We start from the raw sequence: 19,807 nt of genomic DNA, 5'->3' as shown, positions 1-19,807 counted from the left end.
ACCACCATTGTCATCATACAATCAATTCACAGGAAGAAACTGTAACTAAGCAACTAGTACACACACACACACACACACACACACACACACATGCATATACACACAGAACAGAGGAGGGTTTCAAACCCAGGTGCTCTGACCTCAGGGCTCCACTCTCATCATTAAGTCATATTTCTCCTTGTCTCCCCCTGTAAAACCCAGTGGTTAGATTTAATGACCTCCAGGACATTGCTACTTAAAGTGTGGTCCCTGAACCACATCCCCTGGGAGCATCGGCATCCCCTGGGAGCTTGTTAGAGTCGCTGAATCTCAGGCCCTACCCTGAGTCTACTGAATCAGAATCTGTATTTAAAAAAGACTCCCAGGTGAGTTGTAGGCACACTGAAGTTTGAGCAGCCCGACCCTAAGACAATTCTCCTCTAACATTCTGTGAACTGTGACCTCTGCATGGACTAAGCATCCCTTCAGGGTTGAGAAGATGACTCCTATGTGCCCCTTCCTAACCATTCCATGAAAGCAGGGCTGGGAGGAGAAATTCTTCCTTCCTTCGCAGAAGTGTCTTCTTGTTCCACAGATAAGGTCAAGTGCTTCTCAGACTAGCTGGCCCTGTGGATCCCCAGGAACCACGTGGAGAGTTTGAGGTGGTGGCTGAACAGAATTCTGCACTTGTCACGTAGGGAACAGTTGTTGGCTGGGTAAGCCTTCGCCTGGGCAGAGAGGCCTGTCTGTATACCTCACCCCAGGGCCTTTGAACTGCCTTTCCCCTGCCTGGAATTCTCCTCCCCCATTTCTCACTGCGGATTCCTTCCCGTCACTCACATCTCTGCTCAAAGGCCACCTCCCCAAGAAGCCGTCTTGACTCTCCATCTAACGCAGTCCCCAGCTACCCCCGGTCACAATCTCACCCCATTGCTTCTTAGCACTCACCACTACTTAAAACGATCTTCTGTGATCTTTTGTCATCTGTGCTCCCCCCACAGAGGGGAGTTCCATGAGGACAAGGCCCACATGTTTAAGGCCTTGGTTTATTGCTGTAACAAAGAACACTGCCTGGTACTTAGTAGACCCTCAATAAACATTTGTTGAATGAATGAACAGCCGGAAACCCTAGAAGAAAGGCCCATCCGGTGCGGATGTGTTTCAAAATCTAAATCGCCTGAAAGAATAAATGGATGTGGGGCTGCAGGGGTGACGACACACCTGAGGTGGGAAGCCGTCTCACGCTTGGTGAGGGGACTGCTCCCGTGACGCAGCAGAACACGGGCCTTTTAGCCGTGGGCTTGCCGACGGAAGTAGGAAGGGGGTGGGTACCAGAGGTCATTCCCTGGATCCTTCTGGAGGGACCAAGAGTAGAGAGATGGGCAAATTGCCTGCTTCCCTCTGTGTCCTCCACTGTGAGCCCTGCAGAACAGGCCCTAGAGAGAGATTGGGGAGAGGGTCTTTTCCATCTCTCTCAGATGCTAGGAAAATCTCCTAGGGCCCCCGTACGGATTTTATAGGGAAATCCTTAAAGCACTTTCGGGGACGGGTGGAGCCTTAATCTGTCCTGGGAGGGTCAGCTGCCTGATGGCCAGCCAACCCTCAAAGCCTCGGGAGCGGCGTTTCTGTATTAAAAGGCCACTTTTCGGGGAGAAATGCTGTGGATACATTAAGCTGTCGCCTGTTCTTTGGAGAGCCATTATTAATGGAAAACAATAGATTAATAGTTTTAAAACGCTTGTTCAATAAGTAATTTTTATGGCTCTGGATAGAGCCCATTAAACATTTCTGTGTGTTATTATAAAGAAGTTTTAAGCGTAAAATCATAAAGTCAATAATCAGAGAATTAGTCACAGCGGCCAGCCACAGGCCATTAGTTTTAGGCGCTGTCAGAGACACCTGTGGCTTTCGCTGGAGAGTTTTCTTTTCACGGCAGCGCCAGCAGCACCAGGTGGAGACGGAGACATGACGGTGCCTGGTGCCTTCCACAAACTTGAGGGGACAGCAAGCAGGTGTGAGCAGCGGGATGCCAGGCAAATATTTACAAAGTGCAAACGTGAATGCAAAACTAAAACGATCCAGGTCAATTTGCACATCCAGGCTTAGACACTTTATTTCCCCAGTGATCTCCCACCTCCCAGAGCCTCCCTCTGCCAGAGGCACGGCCTTGATCTCTTGCTAAAGATAGAGGTGGGAGCCACGTGCTTTTAAAAGGAACGCGTGTCACCAGAGAATCCCCCACATAAAGGCTTCCAGGGCTGTTTTCTGAAATAGCGTATTCATCTCCCACCAAATGCACAATGGAGTCAAGAATTTGAAAGTGAAACTGCGAGCTTCTAAAAAGCGACTTGAAAACAAAATCATGACAAAAGCAATACGAGATAATTACGGAAACTAGAGAAAGTCCAAAGAAGACAATAAAGATTGCTCTACCCAGAGCTCCCCCTCTTTCTGCTCCATTCATTCAACAAATATTTATTGAGAGCCCTTGGCGCTGGGGTTGCAGTGATGAACAAAACCAACGCTCCTGGCCCGTGGAGCAAGAAACATAATAAGTAAATGAGACAGCAGGTTAGAAGGACATACGAGTTACAGAGAAAGGAAGCAGCTTTTCATAGGATAAAGGCAAGAAGAGGGCAGGCATCATTGAGAAGGTGACATTTGCACAAAGACTTGAGGGATGTGGGGGAGTGAGCCATGCAGGTATCTAAGAGAAGGCAGCTCCAGACAGAGGACTTGGTCAGTGCAAAGGTCCTGAGGCAGGAGTGTGCCTGGCATGCTTGAGAAAGAGCAGGGAGGCCAGTGTGGCTGGAGCAGAGGGAAGGAGGTGAGGAAGTGGGAGCGTAGGTCAGAGAGGAGAGGGGCAAATCATGTGGGGCCTTCCAGGACTTTGGCTTTTCCTCGGAGTGAGAAATGGGGAGGTTTGAGCAGAGGCATGACATGATCTGACCTAGTGTGGAACAGGATCCAGATGGCTGCTATGTGGAGTACAGACAATCAGGGCTCCGGAGGTAAGGAAGGCAGGGGCAGAAACGCAGGCCAGGGACCAGAGTAGGGAGAAGGGGTGGGATTCTAGATATATTCTGAAGGTAGAACCGGGAGGATTTCCTGTTGGCGTATACCTTTTCAGCCTTGTCCTATGACTGCTATTTTTCTCTACTCCAGATAAGGGGCTTCTAGGTTTATGTGTGGGTATCTGAGATTTCTGACCTTGTAGAAAAGTAGCCTCTGCAGGTCAAGAGGACTGCTAGGTGTGCTAACCCAGCTCAGAAGCTGCCTCCTCCAGGCAGTCTTCCTGATAGTTGATCACCTCTGTGTTAAACCTGCTTCTCTCTGTGCACCTGCCGCCCTGTGAATACAAATCCGCTCACAGCCGCGCTCGCGCAGCCATCTCTGGCTGGGTCTGGAGTGCCTTTGGCGGGGTGGGGGGTGGTGGGGGCACACGCACGGTGTTTGCCTTTGGGTCTGGCACACAGTAGGTGCTGGGTGAGTGCTTAATCACGTGAATAAAGGGTGCTGCTGGACTCGCAGGGGCTTACTGACCTCAGAGCTGATGGAGCGTAAGCCCCAGGGCGCCTCTCTTGCTCTGGTCCCTCATGTGCTCACGAGACTCTGTAAAGTTGGCGAAAGACATTTTTGTAGTCTTTTTCCTAAAGAGGTCCTTCCCCGAAATTGCACGAGCTTCAGGCGTCACACGGCTTGGACCCCGCCCAGGGAAGATGCAGAGAGATGGGTTTGGGGGCTGGGGCCTGAGGGCTGGGCTGGTGCCCGTCAGTGAGGGAGCGGACTTGCCTTTGAGGGCCAGAGGACAAGGAGCTGCCCTGATGTGGGCAGCCGCTGCCAGCCTGGCGGTGGGGGGCGGACACAGCCTCCCGGTGCTCCTGCTGTTTAAAACCCCCGGCCTGGTCCCTGAGAGGGGGCGCCCTGCCCCCCAGACCCCTCATATTTTCCCGTTCTCCTCACATCCATTTCCTCTCTCCTTCCTTTTTTTGTCCTCCCTTCCCTGACCAAGCCCAGCGTTTCCCCCGAGGAGGCCGTGGTCACGGGGGTGGGGGGGTGCAGAAATCACAGAAACTAACCTATTCCTTCTCTTTCTCTTCCTTTTTTCAGTCTTCTCCTCTTTGACACCCCCTAACTCCCCACTGCACCCCATCACCGTGTTGGCTTAGTCCCTGACCTACTCTGAGCCTCACCTGCCTCATCTATAAAATGGGAATAGGACAGCCGATTTTAGGAGTCCCTCGTAGCGGTCGAAGAAGACAAGGTGTGAACCAGCATCTGTCACCTGTCAAGGCATGTTCAGGCATACTCTCTTGCTCTGTCCACCCAGGTCTGACCTTCCTGAAATTCCACAAATGTCCGCAGCCCTGAGGCCTTCCTGGTGGGGGCTGTGCTGCAGGAGCCCAGAAACCGGACCCGGGTTCCCCAGTCCCACAGTCCTGGTCTCACCGCCCAGCCTTCTTGCAAGAGACCTGCCCAGCTTCCAGTCCATTGATGTTAACCATATTTGCTGGGAATAGTCACTGACCTATAATTGCAGCCTATTAACTGTGCTTTTCTCTTCCATTTGCACACATGAATTTTACCCTACTTCCAGAAAGCAAATTACAGGTTGGAAATCAGAATATTTCAAACAGGGGTGAAAAGGTTGGAGCAGCGTGTCTGCTACATAATGAAGTGTCCAGTGATAACGTCCAGGCTGGGCCAGGAGAGCATCCACTATGAGCCCACATGTGTCCAGGTAACAGGCTCAGAGGGCCCAGAGGGACACGGGATGGGGTGGGGGGGATACCCCAGACCGGGCTTCTCTGCAAAGGCTGTGACTCCTAAGCCTTGAGACGTGGCCAGGCAGAGAGGCGGCAGCTGCGGGTGCCACGTGGCCTTGCTCTCCCGCAGATATCCGGTCCCACTGGGTTTGTCCGAGCGAGTTGGGAGAGGATGGGATGGACAAGTGTGGGCGTGCAAAAGGTCGCTGAGCTAGCTGGCACAGAGGGCAGAGGGAGCACTGCGGTGATCACTGACACTGCAACATTGTGTCCTGTGTTCCCCTTGCTAGACCGAAAAAAAAAAATGGTGAGTTCGGATGCTCCTTGCTTGACCTGGGTGAAGTCAAGGAATTGCAGATTTTCAGCCATGAAAAGATGTCAGGTGCAATTGGGTGCAATGTCTCCACATTAGAGACCAGGACATAGAGGTTTCCCCCAAGGTGAGCTCCTTCACTGCCTTGCGGCCCCTTGCAGTCAGGTTTCTCTCGAGTCCTGTGAGCTGAACAAGATGTGGATGGGTGGGTGGTTATAGACGCAAATGCCGACGGGGCCAAAACCGCCCCAGAAATGAGTGTGCCGGGCTGAGGAGGCCGTAAAGAATTTTACTCATGGCTTTATTTAGCAAATACTTTCGTGGCACCTGTGCTATGCTGGGCCCTGTTCTAACCACTTTGCAAATATTAACTCATTTCACCTTCATAGCAATCCTAGGCAATGGGTACCGTTACTGTCCCAACTCTACAGATGAGAGAACGGAGCAGGAAGATGAGGAAGCGTGCGAGGAGCCGGCCGTGAACCAGGCGGAGCAGCGGGGCTGTGAACCAGGCACAGCCTCCCGTCCTACAACCCCACCCCCCCAACCCCTGCAGAGAGGCGGCCTCCCTTCCACCCCAGCCTCTTCCTGCCAGACTTTCTACCTTTTCATGAGAAACTGGACGTCTGTAATTATATGTGAAATCTTCCAATTTTAACAAGTTGACTTGAATTTTGTAAACACAAAGTGGCTCAAAAAAAACAGTGCTGGATTTGGCCTGGGGGATAGTGGTGTGCGACCTCCTGCCCGGGAGTAGGGGAAGATGGGACTGGGGAGGAACGTTGAGCGAGCGGAAGGGAGAGAAGAGGAGAGGAGAAATGATAGGAGGAGAGAGAAGGCCACCTGTGACTATCGCTGATCATTCAACGAGCATTTATGTAGCACCTACTATATGCCAGGCCGTGTGCTACTACTAGGGGAACAGATTTAAATGGGTTGTCGACTCTTGCCCCAGGAAGAGCTTATGGCTGTGTTCCCATTTGGTCTGAATTTTAACAAGGGCGCTGTGGCAGGAGGAACCCCACTTCTGGGAGCGCCCCCAGGATGGGAGACCTGAGGTCCTCTAGCTTGGAACCCCAGGCAGATGGGCAGACTGCTTGGATACTCCTCTGCTTTCCAATCTTAAGGAGCAGGGGCTGAGTGGACACGGCTTCCCTGCCCACTGTTCTGCTGTTGGTTCTCCTAAGAATCACTGGGCCCTACCCCATGACCCCCAAGCATTGCCGCTAGGCAATGACCTTTGACATTCTTGGCTGGTCACTTTTCTCCCTGCGCTGCACCTGTAATTCTGGGAGCTACCGCCAGGGGGACGGTGTGGCCAGTGTCACTCCACACTGGGCCGAGCTACTGAGAAAAGCAGCCCCGCTCCTGGCCCAGGCACCTGCTTGGTCTCCAACGACCTGCCTTCGAAGCCGGGATGCCCAGCATCCTTCACCGAGCGAGGTGTGGGAGCACGCGGTGGCCCCACGTCCCAGAACATGGATGCAGAGCGGTGGGCAGCAGGCACAAGACAGAAGACAGGTCTCTGATGCCCTGGCCCCCCTCCCCACCATCCCTCTCTCTCACCTGAGAACCTCGTCGAATTGACTGATTCATTCCTGGTGACTTCTGCAGCCCCTGCTTCCGTGGCTGCACCTTGAACTTGCATTAAGTTTTAATTAAAGCCGTTTCACCGGCCTTGCCCTTGGCTAAATGCAGCTGTAGGCACAGGGCGCATAGATATTTAATACTCTGGCTCTCCCCGCTGAAGGCGCAGGGTGCCCAAGGGTGTACCCGAGCCGTGCCCGCTAGCAGCGATCCGCGCTCTTGCTTAAGTGTGCCCACAGGCCCCGAGCGGGAGGCCGGCAATAACTATTCATTGCCCTGGGTTAAGTGTGCCCAGGGGCACCCGTAAACTCAATGCAGTGATTAGCGATTGCTCCCAGTGAAGGCTGCCCGAGGTCCTGCGGAATGTCCTCGGCCCTAAATATAGCCTCTGTGTGGGGCCTTAAAGGGCACTTCCCTTCCTTGTTGAGGCGAAATCGGTTCCCTCCTTCAAGCCCAGCCTCGGGGGCTTCCCTGCCTTATTCCAGGGTGTAGCCGAGGGACGAGGGACGGGGTGTGGGAACAGCAGGACGGCTTTGGTGGGGGCCAGGGGAAATGGCGAATCCTCTTCATCCTCTCACCACCTCTCGGGCATCCTCCCCATGGCAGCCTCTGGGCTGCCCAAGTAAAGGCGGCCCTTCCAGAGGCAAGGACACAGAGGGGCTCGTGGGCGCCCTGAGCCTGCCGCCAGCGAGGCCCCAGAGCCAAGGGGTAGCAGGGCTGGGGCACCCAGGAGGCTGAGCTGGCTGGGGTCTCCTGCCACCTGCTTGCTTCTTTCTGCTCCCGAGAGCCCCCGTCTGTCCCTCCATCTGGAGGAGTGGGGGGGTGGTCTGGGGAGGGTGTTGTTAAGGTGAGTCGGTCCTCGGGGCCCCATCTCCCCACCTCGTTCCAGGGCAGGGGTTGGTCAGGTGATCTCCCGTGGTCCGTGACTCCCTCCCTGCCCAGGTCTGAAGCAAATGCAAGGGGGCTGGAGAAAGGAGAGAGAAGTGGGAGAACAGCTGGGTGGGGGGCGAGGATGTGGCTGCTGCAGGAGCTCCAGAACCTTCCTTCTCAGCCTACGCTGTCACCTTCACCACCCTCTGCGAAATGGGGAGAACGGTGTCCCCCTAGGAGGTGGCGGCGGGGCTCCTGGGCCGCACGGTGACCAGCCATCCCAGTCTGCCTGGGATTCCCCGGGTGTAGGCACTTGAGAGTCCCATAGCAGGAGAACTCCCTGGGCCCCGGGGAAACCAGGATGGGTGGTCACCCTAAGTATGGCGCCACTGGTGCGTGTGCGCTGCCCATCGCGGCCCTCTCTCCACCCTTGCTTACTGGATCTGAAAAGGAAGGAGAAAGGGCGAGGAAGGGAAACAAGAAGGGAGGGCCTGGGAGACAACCCTGATGGAAAGTGGGTCCCGGAGCGTGTCTGTGCCACACACACCCGCTCTTGGCCCGCCAGCTGTGCCCGGGACCCCAGCTGCCCCCTTGGCTGGCCCCAGGGTGGCAGCTGAGGCAACGACATTTCTCTGGGTCTGTTGACACTTGAGTCCCAGAACATAAATGATTTTCTTGTCTTAATGAGCAAACAACGCAGCCGGCACTGCTCTCTCGCCAGCCTCCTGCTGGGGTAATTGCCGGAGCTTCTCTGCTCAGGCAAAATGTTTACTCACTCACCTTTGCTCACCACTTGCCAGGAGTCTGTTGCTTCCTCTTTGTTCTGCAGTCTCCCTGACACTGCCCCTGGGAAGCGCCACTCGCCAGGTACGTGGGGCAGGGGCAACTTTCTGGAAGGCTCTGCCAGGCCCAGTGCTCGGACAGTCCGAGGCAGAAGGTTTTGACTTCTGTTCTCCCTTGGAGAGGGGCTGGTGGATGGTGCCAACTCTTCTGGGCCTGTGTCTTGGCAGCTGATGCTGGAAGCTTCCCCCGGTGCCCTCCAGGCAGAGGCCTGAGGCCATCCGAGAGGAAATCTGAGGAGGGATCCCAGCTTTGGGTGGGAGACTGGCCAGGAGGCCCCTCTGAGATCCCTCCCGGGCCGAGATTCTCAGAAAAGTCTCCCGTACCGGGGAGCTCGATTCCTCTGCAAGCACCCCCCCCCCAACATTTCTTTGGCAGAGCTGTCTGCCCCAACTTCCCTCCGGCTGGTCCCGGGTCTGTTCTCAGCAGCTTCCTGGAAGGAGCCAGGCCCTTCTCTGTTTTACATCCTTTCGAATATTTGAAGTCAGCTAGTCTCTTTTCCTCAAGTCTTCTCCTGACTTCCTCCTGCCAGTCCTTCTGGGATAGGGTCTGGGGACTCCCTCCTGGCCCCTTCCCGCCTGGATTCAAGGCCCCCATCGCACTGCCAGGGGAGGGGAAAACAGGACCCTGGTTGTGCCCGGCCAGACGGAGTACGGGCCGCCTGGTTGGCACATGGCTGGCAGGGGTGACGACACACTCGTTCTTTCACCCCTGTGCTGCCTAATGAGTGTGCCTACCGTGTGCCAAGCGCCCCTGCAAGGCTTCTACTCCGCTTAAGTGTCCAGTTTGCCTTCCTCCCCAAGTGGCCTGCTGCCCTCCTCTTGCTCCTGCCCATCCCCTCCTTGGCCCTGTCACCTTCCTGGGTGTCCCCTCAGTGTGCCTTCTCCATGACACCCTAGTGACCACGTCTCCTTGGTCAGACCGTTGATGAGTGTTTCCTGTTTCTTCAGACCCCATGGCCGCTCTCCCTTCAAGGGGAGCTGGGGGATCCCCTGAAAGATGCTGTCCTGATGGGATTCTAGATGGGCTCGATACCACCCCTGTTACCATCCAAAGGCCAAGGCGAGACCGGCTTCAGAGGCGGGAAGTCAGTGGCGGGCAGCGGCCCTGCCCTGTCCTGTGGCACAGCACCTTCGGGGCCACTGCGGGGGGCGGCTCCGAGGCCCCAAAGAGCAGGGTGCTGCCCTTCGGGTGCCGACTCAGATGTCCGCCTGGGACGCCGGACAGATTTAGGCAGGCGCTTCGAAAATTGGGCTGCATTAGCGTGAAGTGCTCCGCATGGCCCATGAGGGGCTCCCGCAATCATGCATTCAGCCCCTCCTGATCATGGTGGCAGGATCATAATTACCGTCTCTTTAAATAGCCCAGAGTCGCGGTGTAAGAGAAGACGGCTCACGTGACATTTGCTCGGAGCTCGATCCCTGCTAAAAATATCCGGGCTAAATAATATTTCCTGGTTGCATCGGAGCAGCAGTCCCCGACCCGAGCTCTGTGACACCTGGGGGTTTCGTCCAGAGGCTAGTCTGGAAGTGGGAGGGGGCCCCTGTGGAGGGAGTCTGCTTCTGGAAGGAGCGGTTCAGAGGCCACAGGGGCACACTTCTGCCTCACCAGGTGCTCAGCCCCTCCGAGGAGCGCCTGCCAGTCCGGCTGGTGCACGGTTCTTATGCCTGATCTTAGAAGAGGCTTGCCCACAGGGTAAGGTCCAGGAGCAGCCCTAAGGCCACCCCTTCTGGCTTCACCTCTCTCTCTTGTCCCGTCCCTTCTGTGTTCCTCCCTCCTCTGGGCACCTTATCCCCAAGGCCCCGCCTCACCTTGCCTCACCATAGCCCCAACCTTGACCTTGTATCCCTGAATTGCTTGGAACAAAGAGACCTTTGCTGTCCTGGAGGGTATGAGTGTGTACAGAGTACGGGTTGGGTGTGGCATATGGATGCAAAGTGGCATTATCTACTAGAGACTTCCAAACCTGGGGTCTCTACACTCCTGGGGGGGGGGGTCCCGAGATGGGCTCCCAGGGGTCTGAGAACAAAGATGGGAGCGGGTCTGCAGCCTTCAGCAGGCCCTCTGGGGCTCCATGATCCACCAGAGGTTGGGACCCCAATCTAGACCCCGTATGTAATAACGACTTTGTTCAGCCCAGGATATAATCCAGAGAGGCCTAGAATCTGGGAGAGCATGTCCTACTTCTGGGAAGTTTAAATTCTAAGGAACTCTGAATGCAAAGTTGGGTGGATCAAAGGCTTCATCCCATGGGACTAGATCAGAGAGGACTAAGGCTTTGCATGTGATAGAATTTTATCGTGGACCAAGTTTCATGACGGGGCTCTGGTGATTTCAAGGCACTAGGGATGGCCTCGCCAAGCCCCCAAACATCTCTTTCCTTGTTCCTGATGCCTGATACCTTTTATTTGGAACCAGGTGCTTTCATTTAGCCACTGCAGAGCTGGCTTCAAATGCCCCCACAAGAAGGCTGACACATGAAATTCTTGCTAAAGTGTAAACAATTGATAACGAGCTTTGTTTCTTAAGAGCAGCTTTGGTGAGGCCCTGGGCACTGGGCTGGGTCACTAAAGCTTAAGACAGTCTCGGTAGAGACATTTCTGTAGCTTCTGGGGGGCAGTCGTGCTCCTGGCATCTGCTTCCTTATGGGCCTTCACAGATGGCAGGGGCCCCTGGATGTTTGGGGATGGCTCTTCTTCTGCTCAGGCAGTGACACGAAGCACCAAGTAATCTCATGTCACCGATCAGGAAGTGTGCTGTGCTGGCCACGGGCCCGGCCTCTGCTGAGGTCCTGACACCACCCTTTTGTCCACATACCTGCAAAGTGTGTATTTTTCTTTTTTCCTTTTTTTTTTTCTTTCAAGTAGGCTCCACACCCAGCATGGAGCCTAACGTGGGGCTTGAACTCACGACCCTGAGATCCAGACCCGAGCCGAAGTCAAGAGTCGGATGCTGGACCGACTGGGCCACTCGGGTGTCCCCAAAGTGTGCATTTTTCTGTGTGACATATCCTTCCCCAGTCCATGGTCATCCCAGCCAGAGTCAGAGGTCTTGCTTCACATCCCAAAACAGAGACCGGGTCTGCTCAAGGAGAAAGGTTTCCACTCGGGGGGAAAGCCCGAGCCTAAAATTTCTGAGTCCACCGGCCTGCACCTTCACAGTGACACAAAACAGGGACTTTGTGGTGGCCAGCCACACGATGGCTAGGGTGCTCCGGGTCCAGCTCAGTGTCCCGATGGTGGCATCGGCTGTCCTGACCCTCCTGGAGGCCCCTTCTTCTTCGGGCCACTGACACCAACCGGAATCAGAGACGTGGAAGGCAGAACTGTGGGGCCAAGTGAAGACGGAGCTTTGCCGCTGGTACCCCTGGGGCCTGGCACTCTCGCCAGGGAGGCCCCCCGGGACGATGACCGTGGGGTACAGGGTGCACCCTGCCGTGTGCAACTAACCCTTTGGGGCCCCACAGCAATGCCTGGAGGCCCAAGCAGCCTCGGGAAAGCAGGCTTTCTATAGGGTAGCTTGGAATTTACCGAGAGGGCTGCCCCGTCCCCTGGGCAGCGGAGAGCTTCTTCCAGCGTGTGCATGAATGAGTCACCATCCGGGTATGCCTGCTGGTAACGGGTGCATGCCACACAGATCCTCTGTTCCTGGCCCTGTGGTTCTTTCTCCCGTGACAAGACTTCCCTTTCTGGGCCTGACTGGTGTCACCCCCGACTGTAAGCCGTGCTGTCAGGCGTGCTGGCTGGAACGGCACGGGACCAGCAGTGGCCTGGTTGCTAAGTGGTGATGTGGCCACTGGCACTAGAGTCAAACTGCTGGGGCCCAGGGGGCGGGGGGGAGGGGAGGGGCCCATCACCTTCCTGGCTGGCTGCAGGACCCCTGTAAGTCCCTTAACCTTTCTGAGCCTCAGTGTTTTCATCTGCAAAATGGGAATACGAGTACCTGTAGGGAGGACCGTAGATGGCAGGGGTAGGAGCTTAGCAGAGTTCCCAGCACAAGATGAGCCATTTCCATTTTGATCCACCCAGCCATCTGTGTGGGCCACAGTTCCTCCGGTCACTTGCTAGACAGATCAGCGCTCTTTGGCAAAGAGCACTGCGCGATACCACTTATTTCTTAATCCAGGACGAATGCTTTTCTAAACACGGTGTGTGTCCTCTATGCCAGGATGCCGGGATCCCTGTCTTGAAAGGGGCTCTTGGCGAAAGCCCGGCTACCAGACAACCTGGTATTCGCAAAACCACCAGGAGCAAAACCCATTGATATACAGCGTAAGGAAATACACATAATTCACAAATGATGCCGATCACTTTCATCTTAGACTTCACAACCGTCCTCAATGGAAGACAGACGCGAAGGAGATTTAACGCAGATGTCAATAGAGCAAGAACGCCCCGTTACCAGGATATGATGTTTCGGTGCTGCATAAAAATGTAATTATATTCAGAACTATATTTAAAGATTAAAAGGGGGACTGCCTACCACATCTAGCCCCAAATTCAGAATTAGAAACAAAGGGAAAAAGCGGGGTGGGGGATGAGTTCTAGCAGTCTGCTAAGAATGGAAATGTTTCTTGAAAGTTTTTACACATTTTGGCTGTTTTTATTTTAACAGTTTCCTGCAGCATTGACATTGATTTTGGAAAGGGAGGGCTAGATCTTTATCCAACAAATATTCACTAAGCACTTGCCCGTATGAGGCTCTGAAGGGGACAGAGCCCACAAGCTTCAGCCCTTGCTCTCAAGCGGTGTCCAGTCTGGAGGGAGGAAAGAAATGTCTGGAGAGTTATAAAGGAGGGCAGTCGGGCTTGGGGGAGAGTCCAAGGGGCAGATGACCTTTGTCCCGGGCTTTGAAGCGAGGACAGGTTCTCAATAGGGACATAGTAAATAAAATACAAAAATAGTTCAGCAACAGTAATAAGAACATTTTAGGAAGACTTTTTGGTCTCTCTGGAAAGATTTAGATGGGGAAAGAATGTTCTCTTCCTCATTTTATTAATTTAATATCAGCAGCCAGAATGAATCTCTCCTCTCCCTGGCTCCCAGCACAATTTCCCTACACCTCCTCTCTCTTCCTTCCTTCCTTCCTTCCTTCCTTCCTTCCTTCCTTCCTTCCTTCCTTCCTTCCTCCTCCTTTTTCTTTCTTTCTTTCTTTCTTTCTTTCTTTCTTTCTTTCTTTCTTCTTCTTTCTTTCTTTCTTTCTCTTTCTTTCTTTCTTTCTTTCTTTCTCTCTTTCTTTCAAAATATGGAACACTTCACAAACTTGTGTGTCATTCTTGCTCAGGAGCCATGCTAATTTTCTCTGTATTGTTGTCTCTAGGTCTTTCTATTCTTTTTTTTTTTTTTTTTTTTTTTTTTTTTTTTAAAATTTTTTTNTTCTTAATTTCTTTATTCGACAGAGATAGAGACAGCCAGCGAGAGAGGGAACACAAGCAGGGGGAGTGGGAGAGGAAGAAGCAGGCTCATAGAGGAAGAGCCCTGATGTGGGGCTCGATCCCATAACACCGGGATCACGCCCTGAGCCGAAGGCAGATGCTTAACCGCTGTGCCACCCAGGTGCCCCTAGGTCTTTCTATTCTTGTTACGGTTCTTGGCTCACCCTCCTGTCTCTCCCTCTTGTATGGGCACCGTTTGAGGTCAAGGGCTGTGTCTTGGTCAGCATTTTATTCTTCCTGGGACTTATCATACTGCCTTCTTCCTTGGTAAGCACTTAATAGATGCTTGTCAGACTACATTTTCACCAGGACTTTTTAAAAAACATTTAAGACAAAGAACATTTCTTTGTGTAAATATATGACTAACGTGCTGGAATGTTTAATGGACCGGGATTGCCTAAGCACTCTGTGGTTACAGAGTCTTTTTCCTCCCCCCCCCCCCCCAAATGGTTAGAACCTGTAGGAGAAATCCTAATTATTTAAGCTCGCAGATGTCAAGGTCAGTGGAAGCAAGGGGCTGTCCAGCTTGGAGAAAAAAAACCCAGCAGGATGGTTAAACTATAGCTGTTTGACATTTTAAAGCAGAGGTTCTGACAAAAATGCCTCTAGGGGTCAGGCAGGGAGTGTAAATGAGTGAGGGGAAGCCAACCCATGGTCCCAGGGAGGGTGCTGAAGGCCCGGGGAGGACAGGGCGTGGTGGAAACACTGGTGAGCTGGTGGCCACCAGAACACCCTGCCAAATCTTCTGATTTTCCAGGAGAAGCTGGTTACAAAATTTCATCAGTTAATCTAAAAAATATTTAACACCACTGCAAATCGGGGCACCTGGGGGGCTCCGTCGGTTAAGTGTTTGCTTCTGGCTGATGTCATGATCCAGGGGTTCCGTTAGGGGCTCCCTGCTCAGAGGGGAGCCTGCTTCTCCCTCTTCCCCTGCTCATGCTCTCTCTCTCTTGTTCTTGCTCAAATAAAAAAAAAATAATAATAAAAAAGACCTGTTGCAGGCCAAACCAAACACGTCTGAGGCTGTCCTTGACCTATGAACCAGAATTGGCAAGCTCTAACCCGGCAGTTCTCAACGAGGGGTGTATTTTTGCCTCCCACGGGACATTTAGTGACGTCTGAAGACATGCCTGAGGCCGCCAGCATCGAGTGGGTAAAGGTCACGGATGCTGCTAGACAGCCCATGGTGCACGGGAGCCCACAGGAAAGAATGATCTGGCTCAGCAGGTCTGGCAGAGTCTGGTCCTGTGTGGTTCTTGGGGCTGGGGGGATGTATGTGGCCTCAAAGTAGGGAAAGGCTCAAAGATGAAACCAGCCGGTGGCATCAAGCAGGAGTAGGAGTTGGGACCAGGTAGGTCCTTACAGAAAATGTACAATTCTGGGATTCAATTTCGAAAATAGATTTTGACACCCATGTATTCTCAACAAGGACTCCAGGTCCAAGATCTGTGAAATTCAGCCAGTGAAGGTTGGTTCCTAATCCAGTGCTTGAATTTGAGATCCCAAAGCCTCTATTTTCCCATCTGTAAAAGGGGGACATGTGTGGCCCTTTCACCAGAGTGCTGAGAGGATCTTGTCTCTTTGGGAGGAGAGTTGACCCCTGCTTCCCTTCTGGAAAGTTCTGGGAGAGAGTTGTCTGCTTGAACTGCCACGCTGAGGACTGCTCCCTCTCCATTGTTCCCAGGAGAGGAGACCCTTCCAGCAGGAATGCCATTTGCTGCCTCTCCCCAGTTCTAACCTGCAGGGTCAGCTGCTATGGGTGGCCTCTGGGAAGGGCTTTGTCAGAGCTTCACTCTCAAGCCTGCCAAAGCCCAGTTCATCCCTGGCCTCCTCACCGCAATTTCCTCTGAGGGGCCCCATCCCCACGAGGTGTTGGTGGACCCAGCCAGGCAAAAGACCCTTGTCCTTCACCACCATTATCCCAAGGGGGCCCCCCTCTGACCTCTGGCCAAGTCTCTTCCTCAAATTCAGAACATTCCCCAGAGAAAGTGGAGCCCCAAGAGCTTCCATCTTAGAGCAGCTCCCCTCCAGCTCTCCTGCCTGGTTCCTGGCCGGTGGGGCCTTGAGACCCGGCAAAAGAAGGTGGTGGGTGGGGTCAGTGGCTGTGCACATGGAGAAAGGAAAACTGAGGGCGCTTCGAAGGCCTTGTGGCTGGAGCCTGGGAGCAGGCCTGGGGCACCAGCCTGAGGGCACAGCTCTCGCGGGCAGTCTCTGGGCTGCCGTGCTCGGCAAGGCCTAAGCTCACATCCTTACTTCTGATGCTTTCTCTCTCTCCACTGCTCTCTCTCTGAAGAAGGGGCTGGGATTGTTCCTGCAAGTAACCAAACCTGTGGAAGAAGCATGGCCCTGGGCTCCCTCGGGGAACGTGGTGTTACCAGGACCCGGCCCTCCATCAGCCGCGCTGTCCTCAGGGTCCACGGGAGCTGGCCAGGCCAGCCCCGGCCCCCTTGTCCGGTGTCCCCGGCCCCCAGAGCCTGACCGTGCATTTGTTCTCAGATGTCTCCTCTCCTCAGCGGCCGCTCTGGGCATCGAACAGTCCGAAGCGTTCCTGGTCTCAAGGCCACCTGTCACCCTGACAGTCTAGGCACTCTAAGGCCTGAGCAGGTCCCCTCCTGCTGGGAATGTTGTCGGTGGACATGGCTGCCAACTAGCCCAGGCGAGGGGGGACCTGGTCAGGCCAGCCAGGAAGGCCTTTGACAAAGCCCTCCATGACCAGCCTGGCTTCCTGCTGTTCCCCCAGAGAGCCCTAGGAAGCATCTTCCATGATGGAGGCCTTGGGACCATCGGGAAGGAGGCTAAGGGGCACCTAGACCTGCCATCCCAGGACCAAGTCAGGACCTGGTGGGGCCAGGACTGCTACTGGGAAGGGATGCCACAGTCGGGCCCCGCCGTGAGCACTTCTAAGGTGCACTGGCAGCAGCCAGGCCCAGTGTCTGCCTGAGCCCCCGGGGAGGCACAGGGTGGGCCCAGCAGCTGCCAGCAGCAGGCTCCCCCTGACAGCTCTTCTGGAGAGTGCGCTGGCCCACACCTCGAAGGAGCCTTCATCGAAGGGAGGGTGAGAGAGAGCCCTAGGTTCGAGGCAGCCCCTGGCCAGTGCGGCAGACTGAGGGGGGTGGGGGGGGCCCACCCATGTCCAGCAAACTCAGAGCCCGTGGGATCCCACAGACGTTTCCTGGTCCAGCCCGGCCAAACCTGGAGACCCTTTCTTCTCACCAGGGACACCCTAGCAGCAGCCGACACAGCCCACAGTGGCGACCAGTCCTGATAGTCAGAGGCCTCCTCAGCTTCGGAACAACATGGAGGGGCTTCTGGGGACCCCTTGCTGCAGTGGGTCTTGGGAGCGCCCCAGGGATGCCAAGCACAAAAGAGTGGGGAGGACAGTATTTGGGGGGCGTGCGGAGAGGGGGAAGGAACACACTCTCCGTAGCCAGGCTGCTGTGGTCTCTCCTCTCTTCAGCTGTGTGACTTTGGGTAAGGCGCTAACCTCTCTGTGCCTCAGTTTCCTGATCAGTCAAACGGGGGTGAGAATAGTTGGGGCTGTTGAGGGCTAAGCGAGGAAACGGAAAGCCTCGAGCGCAGGGCCCTGCACACAGCATATGAGTAGAGCCTGTAAGCTCTTCCCGCGGTTACTCTGGCTGCTGTTCGGCAAATCACAGCAGCCAAACTGTGCGGCTTGCAGGCCCAGGCACAGGGGACGTCTGCTCGGTCCAGGAGAGCACAGAAGGCCTTCAGCCATCGCTCAGACATCTCTGGGGGCGCTGGGTGAGGATAAGATCCTATAGCGAGAGATGCCCTCCCCTGGGCCTCAGGGGCCACGACCCTAGGTCTCTCGAGGACCCCATGAGAGGAGAACGAGGAGCGTTACTGCTTTGTTTTCATGACTCACTCCTCTCTGCCTCTGGTTCCCATGGCAGCAGCGGGTACCCCGCTGGCTTGGACAGCTCCGGTGACCCCCATCGACCTCCGGGGACACCAGTGCTCCCAGCTGTGGCCTGAGTGGGAGCAGCTCTGGGTGCTTCCCTGGAAGGGCGGCACCCCCCGCCCCCCTCCGGGCCGGCCCACCACTGGAAGTGGGATTTGAAATGCAGCCAAGGAGAGGAGGCCGTGGGCAACGCCCGGAACGCGAAACAAATAAATAAATAAATAATCAGGGTTGTCTTGGTTGATAAACGGTCTCTACCTCTAGGACGACTTCTCCCCGCTGCCTGCCCCCTCCTTCCTCCTTCTCCGGGCAGATCCATCCCAGGCAAAAGCTTAATAGCCCCATTTAAGGCTTTTCCTTTTCACCACGGAATTGAGCTGCTCCTGCCATTACGAGGTTTTCAGCTTCTCTCTGAAATCAAATTACTGACTCCATTTAATTTTTTAAAAGCTCGGATGATTTCCCTTCTTGAATCGGAGCCGTGACTCCAAGGCCAACCCTCCCCACCCCCNCCCCACCCCCCGCCCTGCCAGGCGGTTCCCCTGCGGGCAGTCGCTGCCCAGGGACAGCGGCCCCCATGCCAAGGCAAGCCTGACACCTACAGGGGAAGCCAGCAGGAGGAGGCCCGAGGCTGTGGCGGCTGCCCAGAGCACCTGGCTGGGTGGCCCAGCCTGGGGGAAGAAAGAAGGACTGACCTTCCCTAGGCTGGGATCACCTCACAGGAGCCGATGGCTTCCAGGCGAGATCATGTTCATAGGCTGGTGGGGAAGGGGGTTAGAGCCCAGTGCTGACATTGTGGGTTCACTGCTGCCTGCTTCTCCAGACCCCCAGTCGCCTTCTCAGAGTGCATATCACGGCCCCCGTCACTTGACAAATGTTTATGGAGTGTGTTCTCTGTGCCAGATGCTGTTGCAGCTCTGGGAAGGGAACCGTGAGTTGGACAGAGAAAGTGTGGGAGCGAACGTTCTCATGGGCACACGTGTGTGTGTGTGTGTGAGTGTGTGCCTGTGTGTGACAGGGGGTTGGAGACAGACAAAGCTACATGCGGACAAGTTCAGATGGCACTCTGAAGAGACCCAGACACGCAACCTGGATGGGGTGTAGGTTGGGGTGGGACGGTCAGGGGGGTCCCTCTGAAGGGGAAACCAGGGAAGAGCGGGGAGCCAGGGCATCCAGACAGAGGGACAGCAAGTGCAAGGGCTCTGAGGAGGTGTGGAGGGACAGAAAGAAGGCCACGGAAGCTGGTGGAGGGAACAGGAGGGAGTGGGAGGGAGGAGCGGGCACGCAGGAGCCCAGATTTTATTCTGGCTTTAAAAAGCTTGCTGGAAAGTGGACATCAGAGGGCAGGGGCAGCTGAAAGGGGACGGGGGAGGGAGGCCCTGGCTGAGAGAGGAAGGAAAAGTGACTCAAAAAGCCCCTCTCCAAGGGCTTGTGCCACTCCTACCCTCCATCCAGATGACGTGGTGAAGGTGTGATGTGTGAGACAGGTCACCACGGTGGCCGTCAGTCTCTGTCTCTGTCTGTCTGTTTGTCTCCCGGACCCCCGTCTCCCTCCTCCCCTTCTTCATCTCTGCAGAACCACCCAGCTTTGGGACCTCGAAGACCAGGGGCAACCCCCCCACCCTAGAGAGCCCTATAACCCGGGGCTGACCCTTTACCAAGTCCTCCGCATGTTTAACCACCCTGCGCCCTTGGAGACGAGACAGAGGGAAGGGAGTTAATGAAATGGCCAGGCTTTACCTGGCATAAATGGCTCTCCCCCCAGCGGGCAGCTAGCAGCAAGGCTGCGCGGATCTGGGCACTTGGCCCAGCTCCGTGGGAGGCGCGGCTGCAGCCAGCCACTTTGCTCCTCTTCTTCCCCTTGCTCCACTCCACACCGACTCAAAACCGGGACAAGTCATGCTGCATTAGAAAGTGCCAGGCTTCTGGGGAGTCTGCTGTTCTCCCTCAATACAGCACAGCCCCAGATGCATGAGTGACCAGGGCTCTGGGTCTCCCTGTGCGACTCTCGGGGCAGCGTGGGCACGGGCATGAGTGTTTTCTGTTTGGGTGTCCCCCACTCATCCTCTTGGGACCTTCCAGATCTCGTTGTCATT

The 19,807-nt window shown here is 55.0% G+C and overlaps 1 protein-coding gene and 1 pseudogene across 1 annotated transcript; one reads left to right on the top strand and one right to left on the bottom strand.

Moving 5' to 3' along the window:
- The first annotated feature begins 510 nt into the window (after positions 1 to 510).
- On the top strand, positions 511 to 17,264 carry C11H1orf127 (chromosome 11 C1orf127 homolog). Its single transcript, XM_019803267.2, is given in 13 exon segments — positions 511 to 695; positions 981 to 1,053; positions 4,577 to 4,720; positions 9,306 to 9,378; positions 9,381 to 9,532; positions 11,392 to 11,466; positions 11,468 to 11,563; positions 15,434 to 15,519; positions 16,286 to 16,365; positions 16,368 to 16,393; positions 16,530 to 16,619; positions 17,017 to 17,157; positions 17,247 to 17,264. Coding segments are annotated over 13 exon segments (1,239 nt in total).
- Positions 13,594 to 13,668, bottom strand: LOC117804494 (annotated as a pseudogene).
- Positions 17,265 to 19,807: the final 2,543 nt, after the last annotated feature.

This window comes from Ailuropoda melanoleuca, chromosome 11 (assembly GCF_002007445.2).
Source record: "Ailuropoda melanoleuca isolate Jingjing chromosome 11, ASM200744v2, whole genome shotgun sequence".
Lineage (NCBI taxonomy): Eukaryota > Metazoa > Chordata > Mammalia > Carnivora > Ursidae > Ailuropoda > Ailuropoda melanoleuca.
The sequence above is the reverse complement of the archived record's forward strand: the minus strand, read 5'-3'. Positions and strand labels throughout refer to the sequence as shown.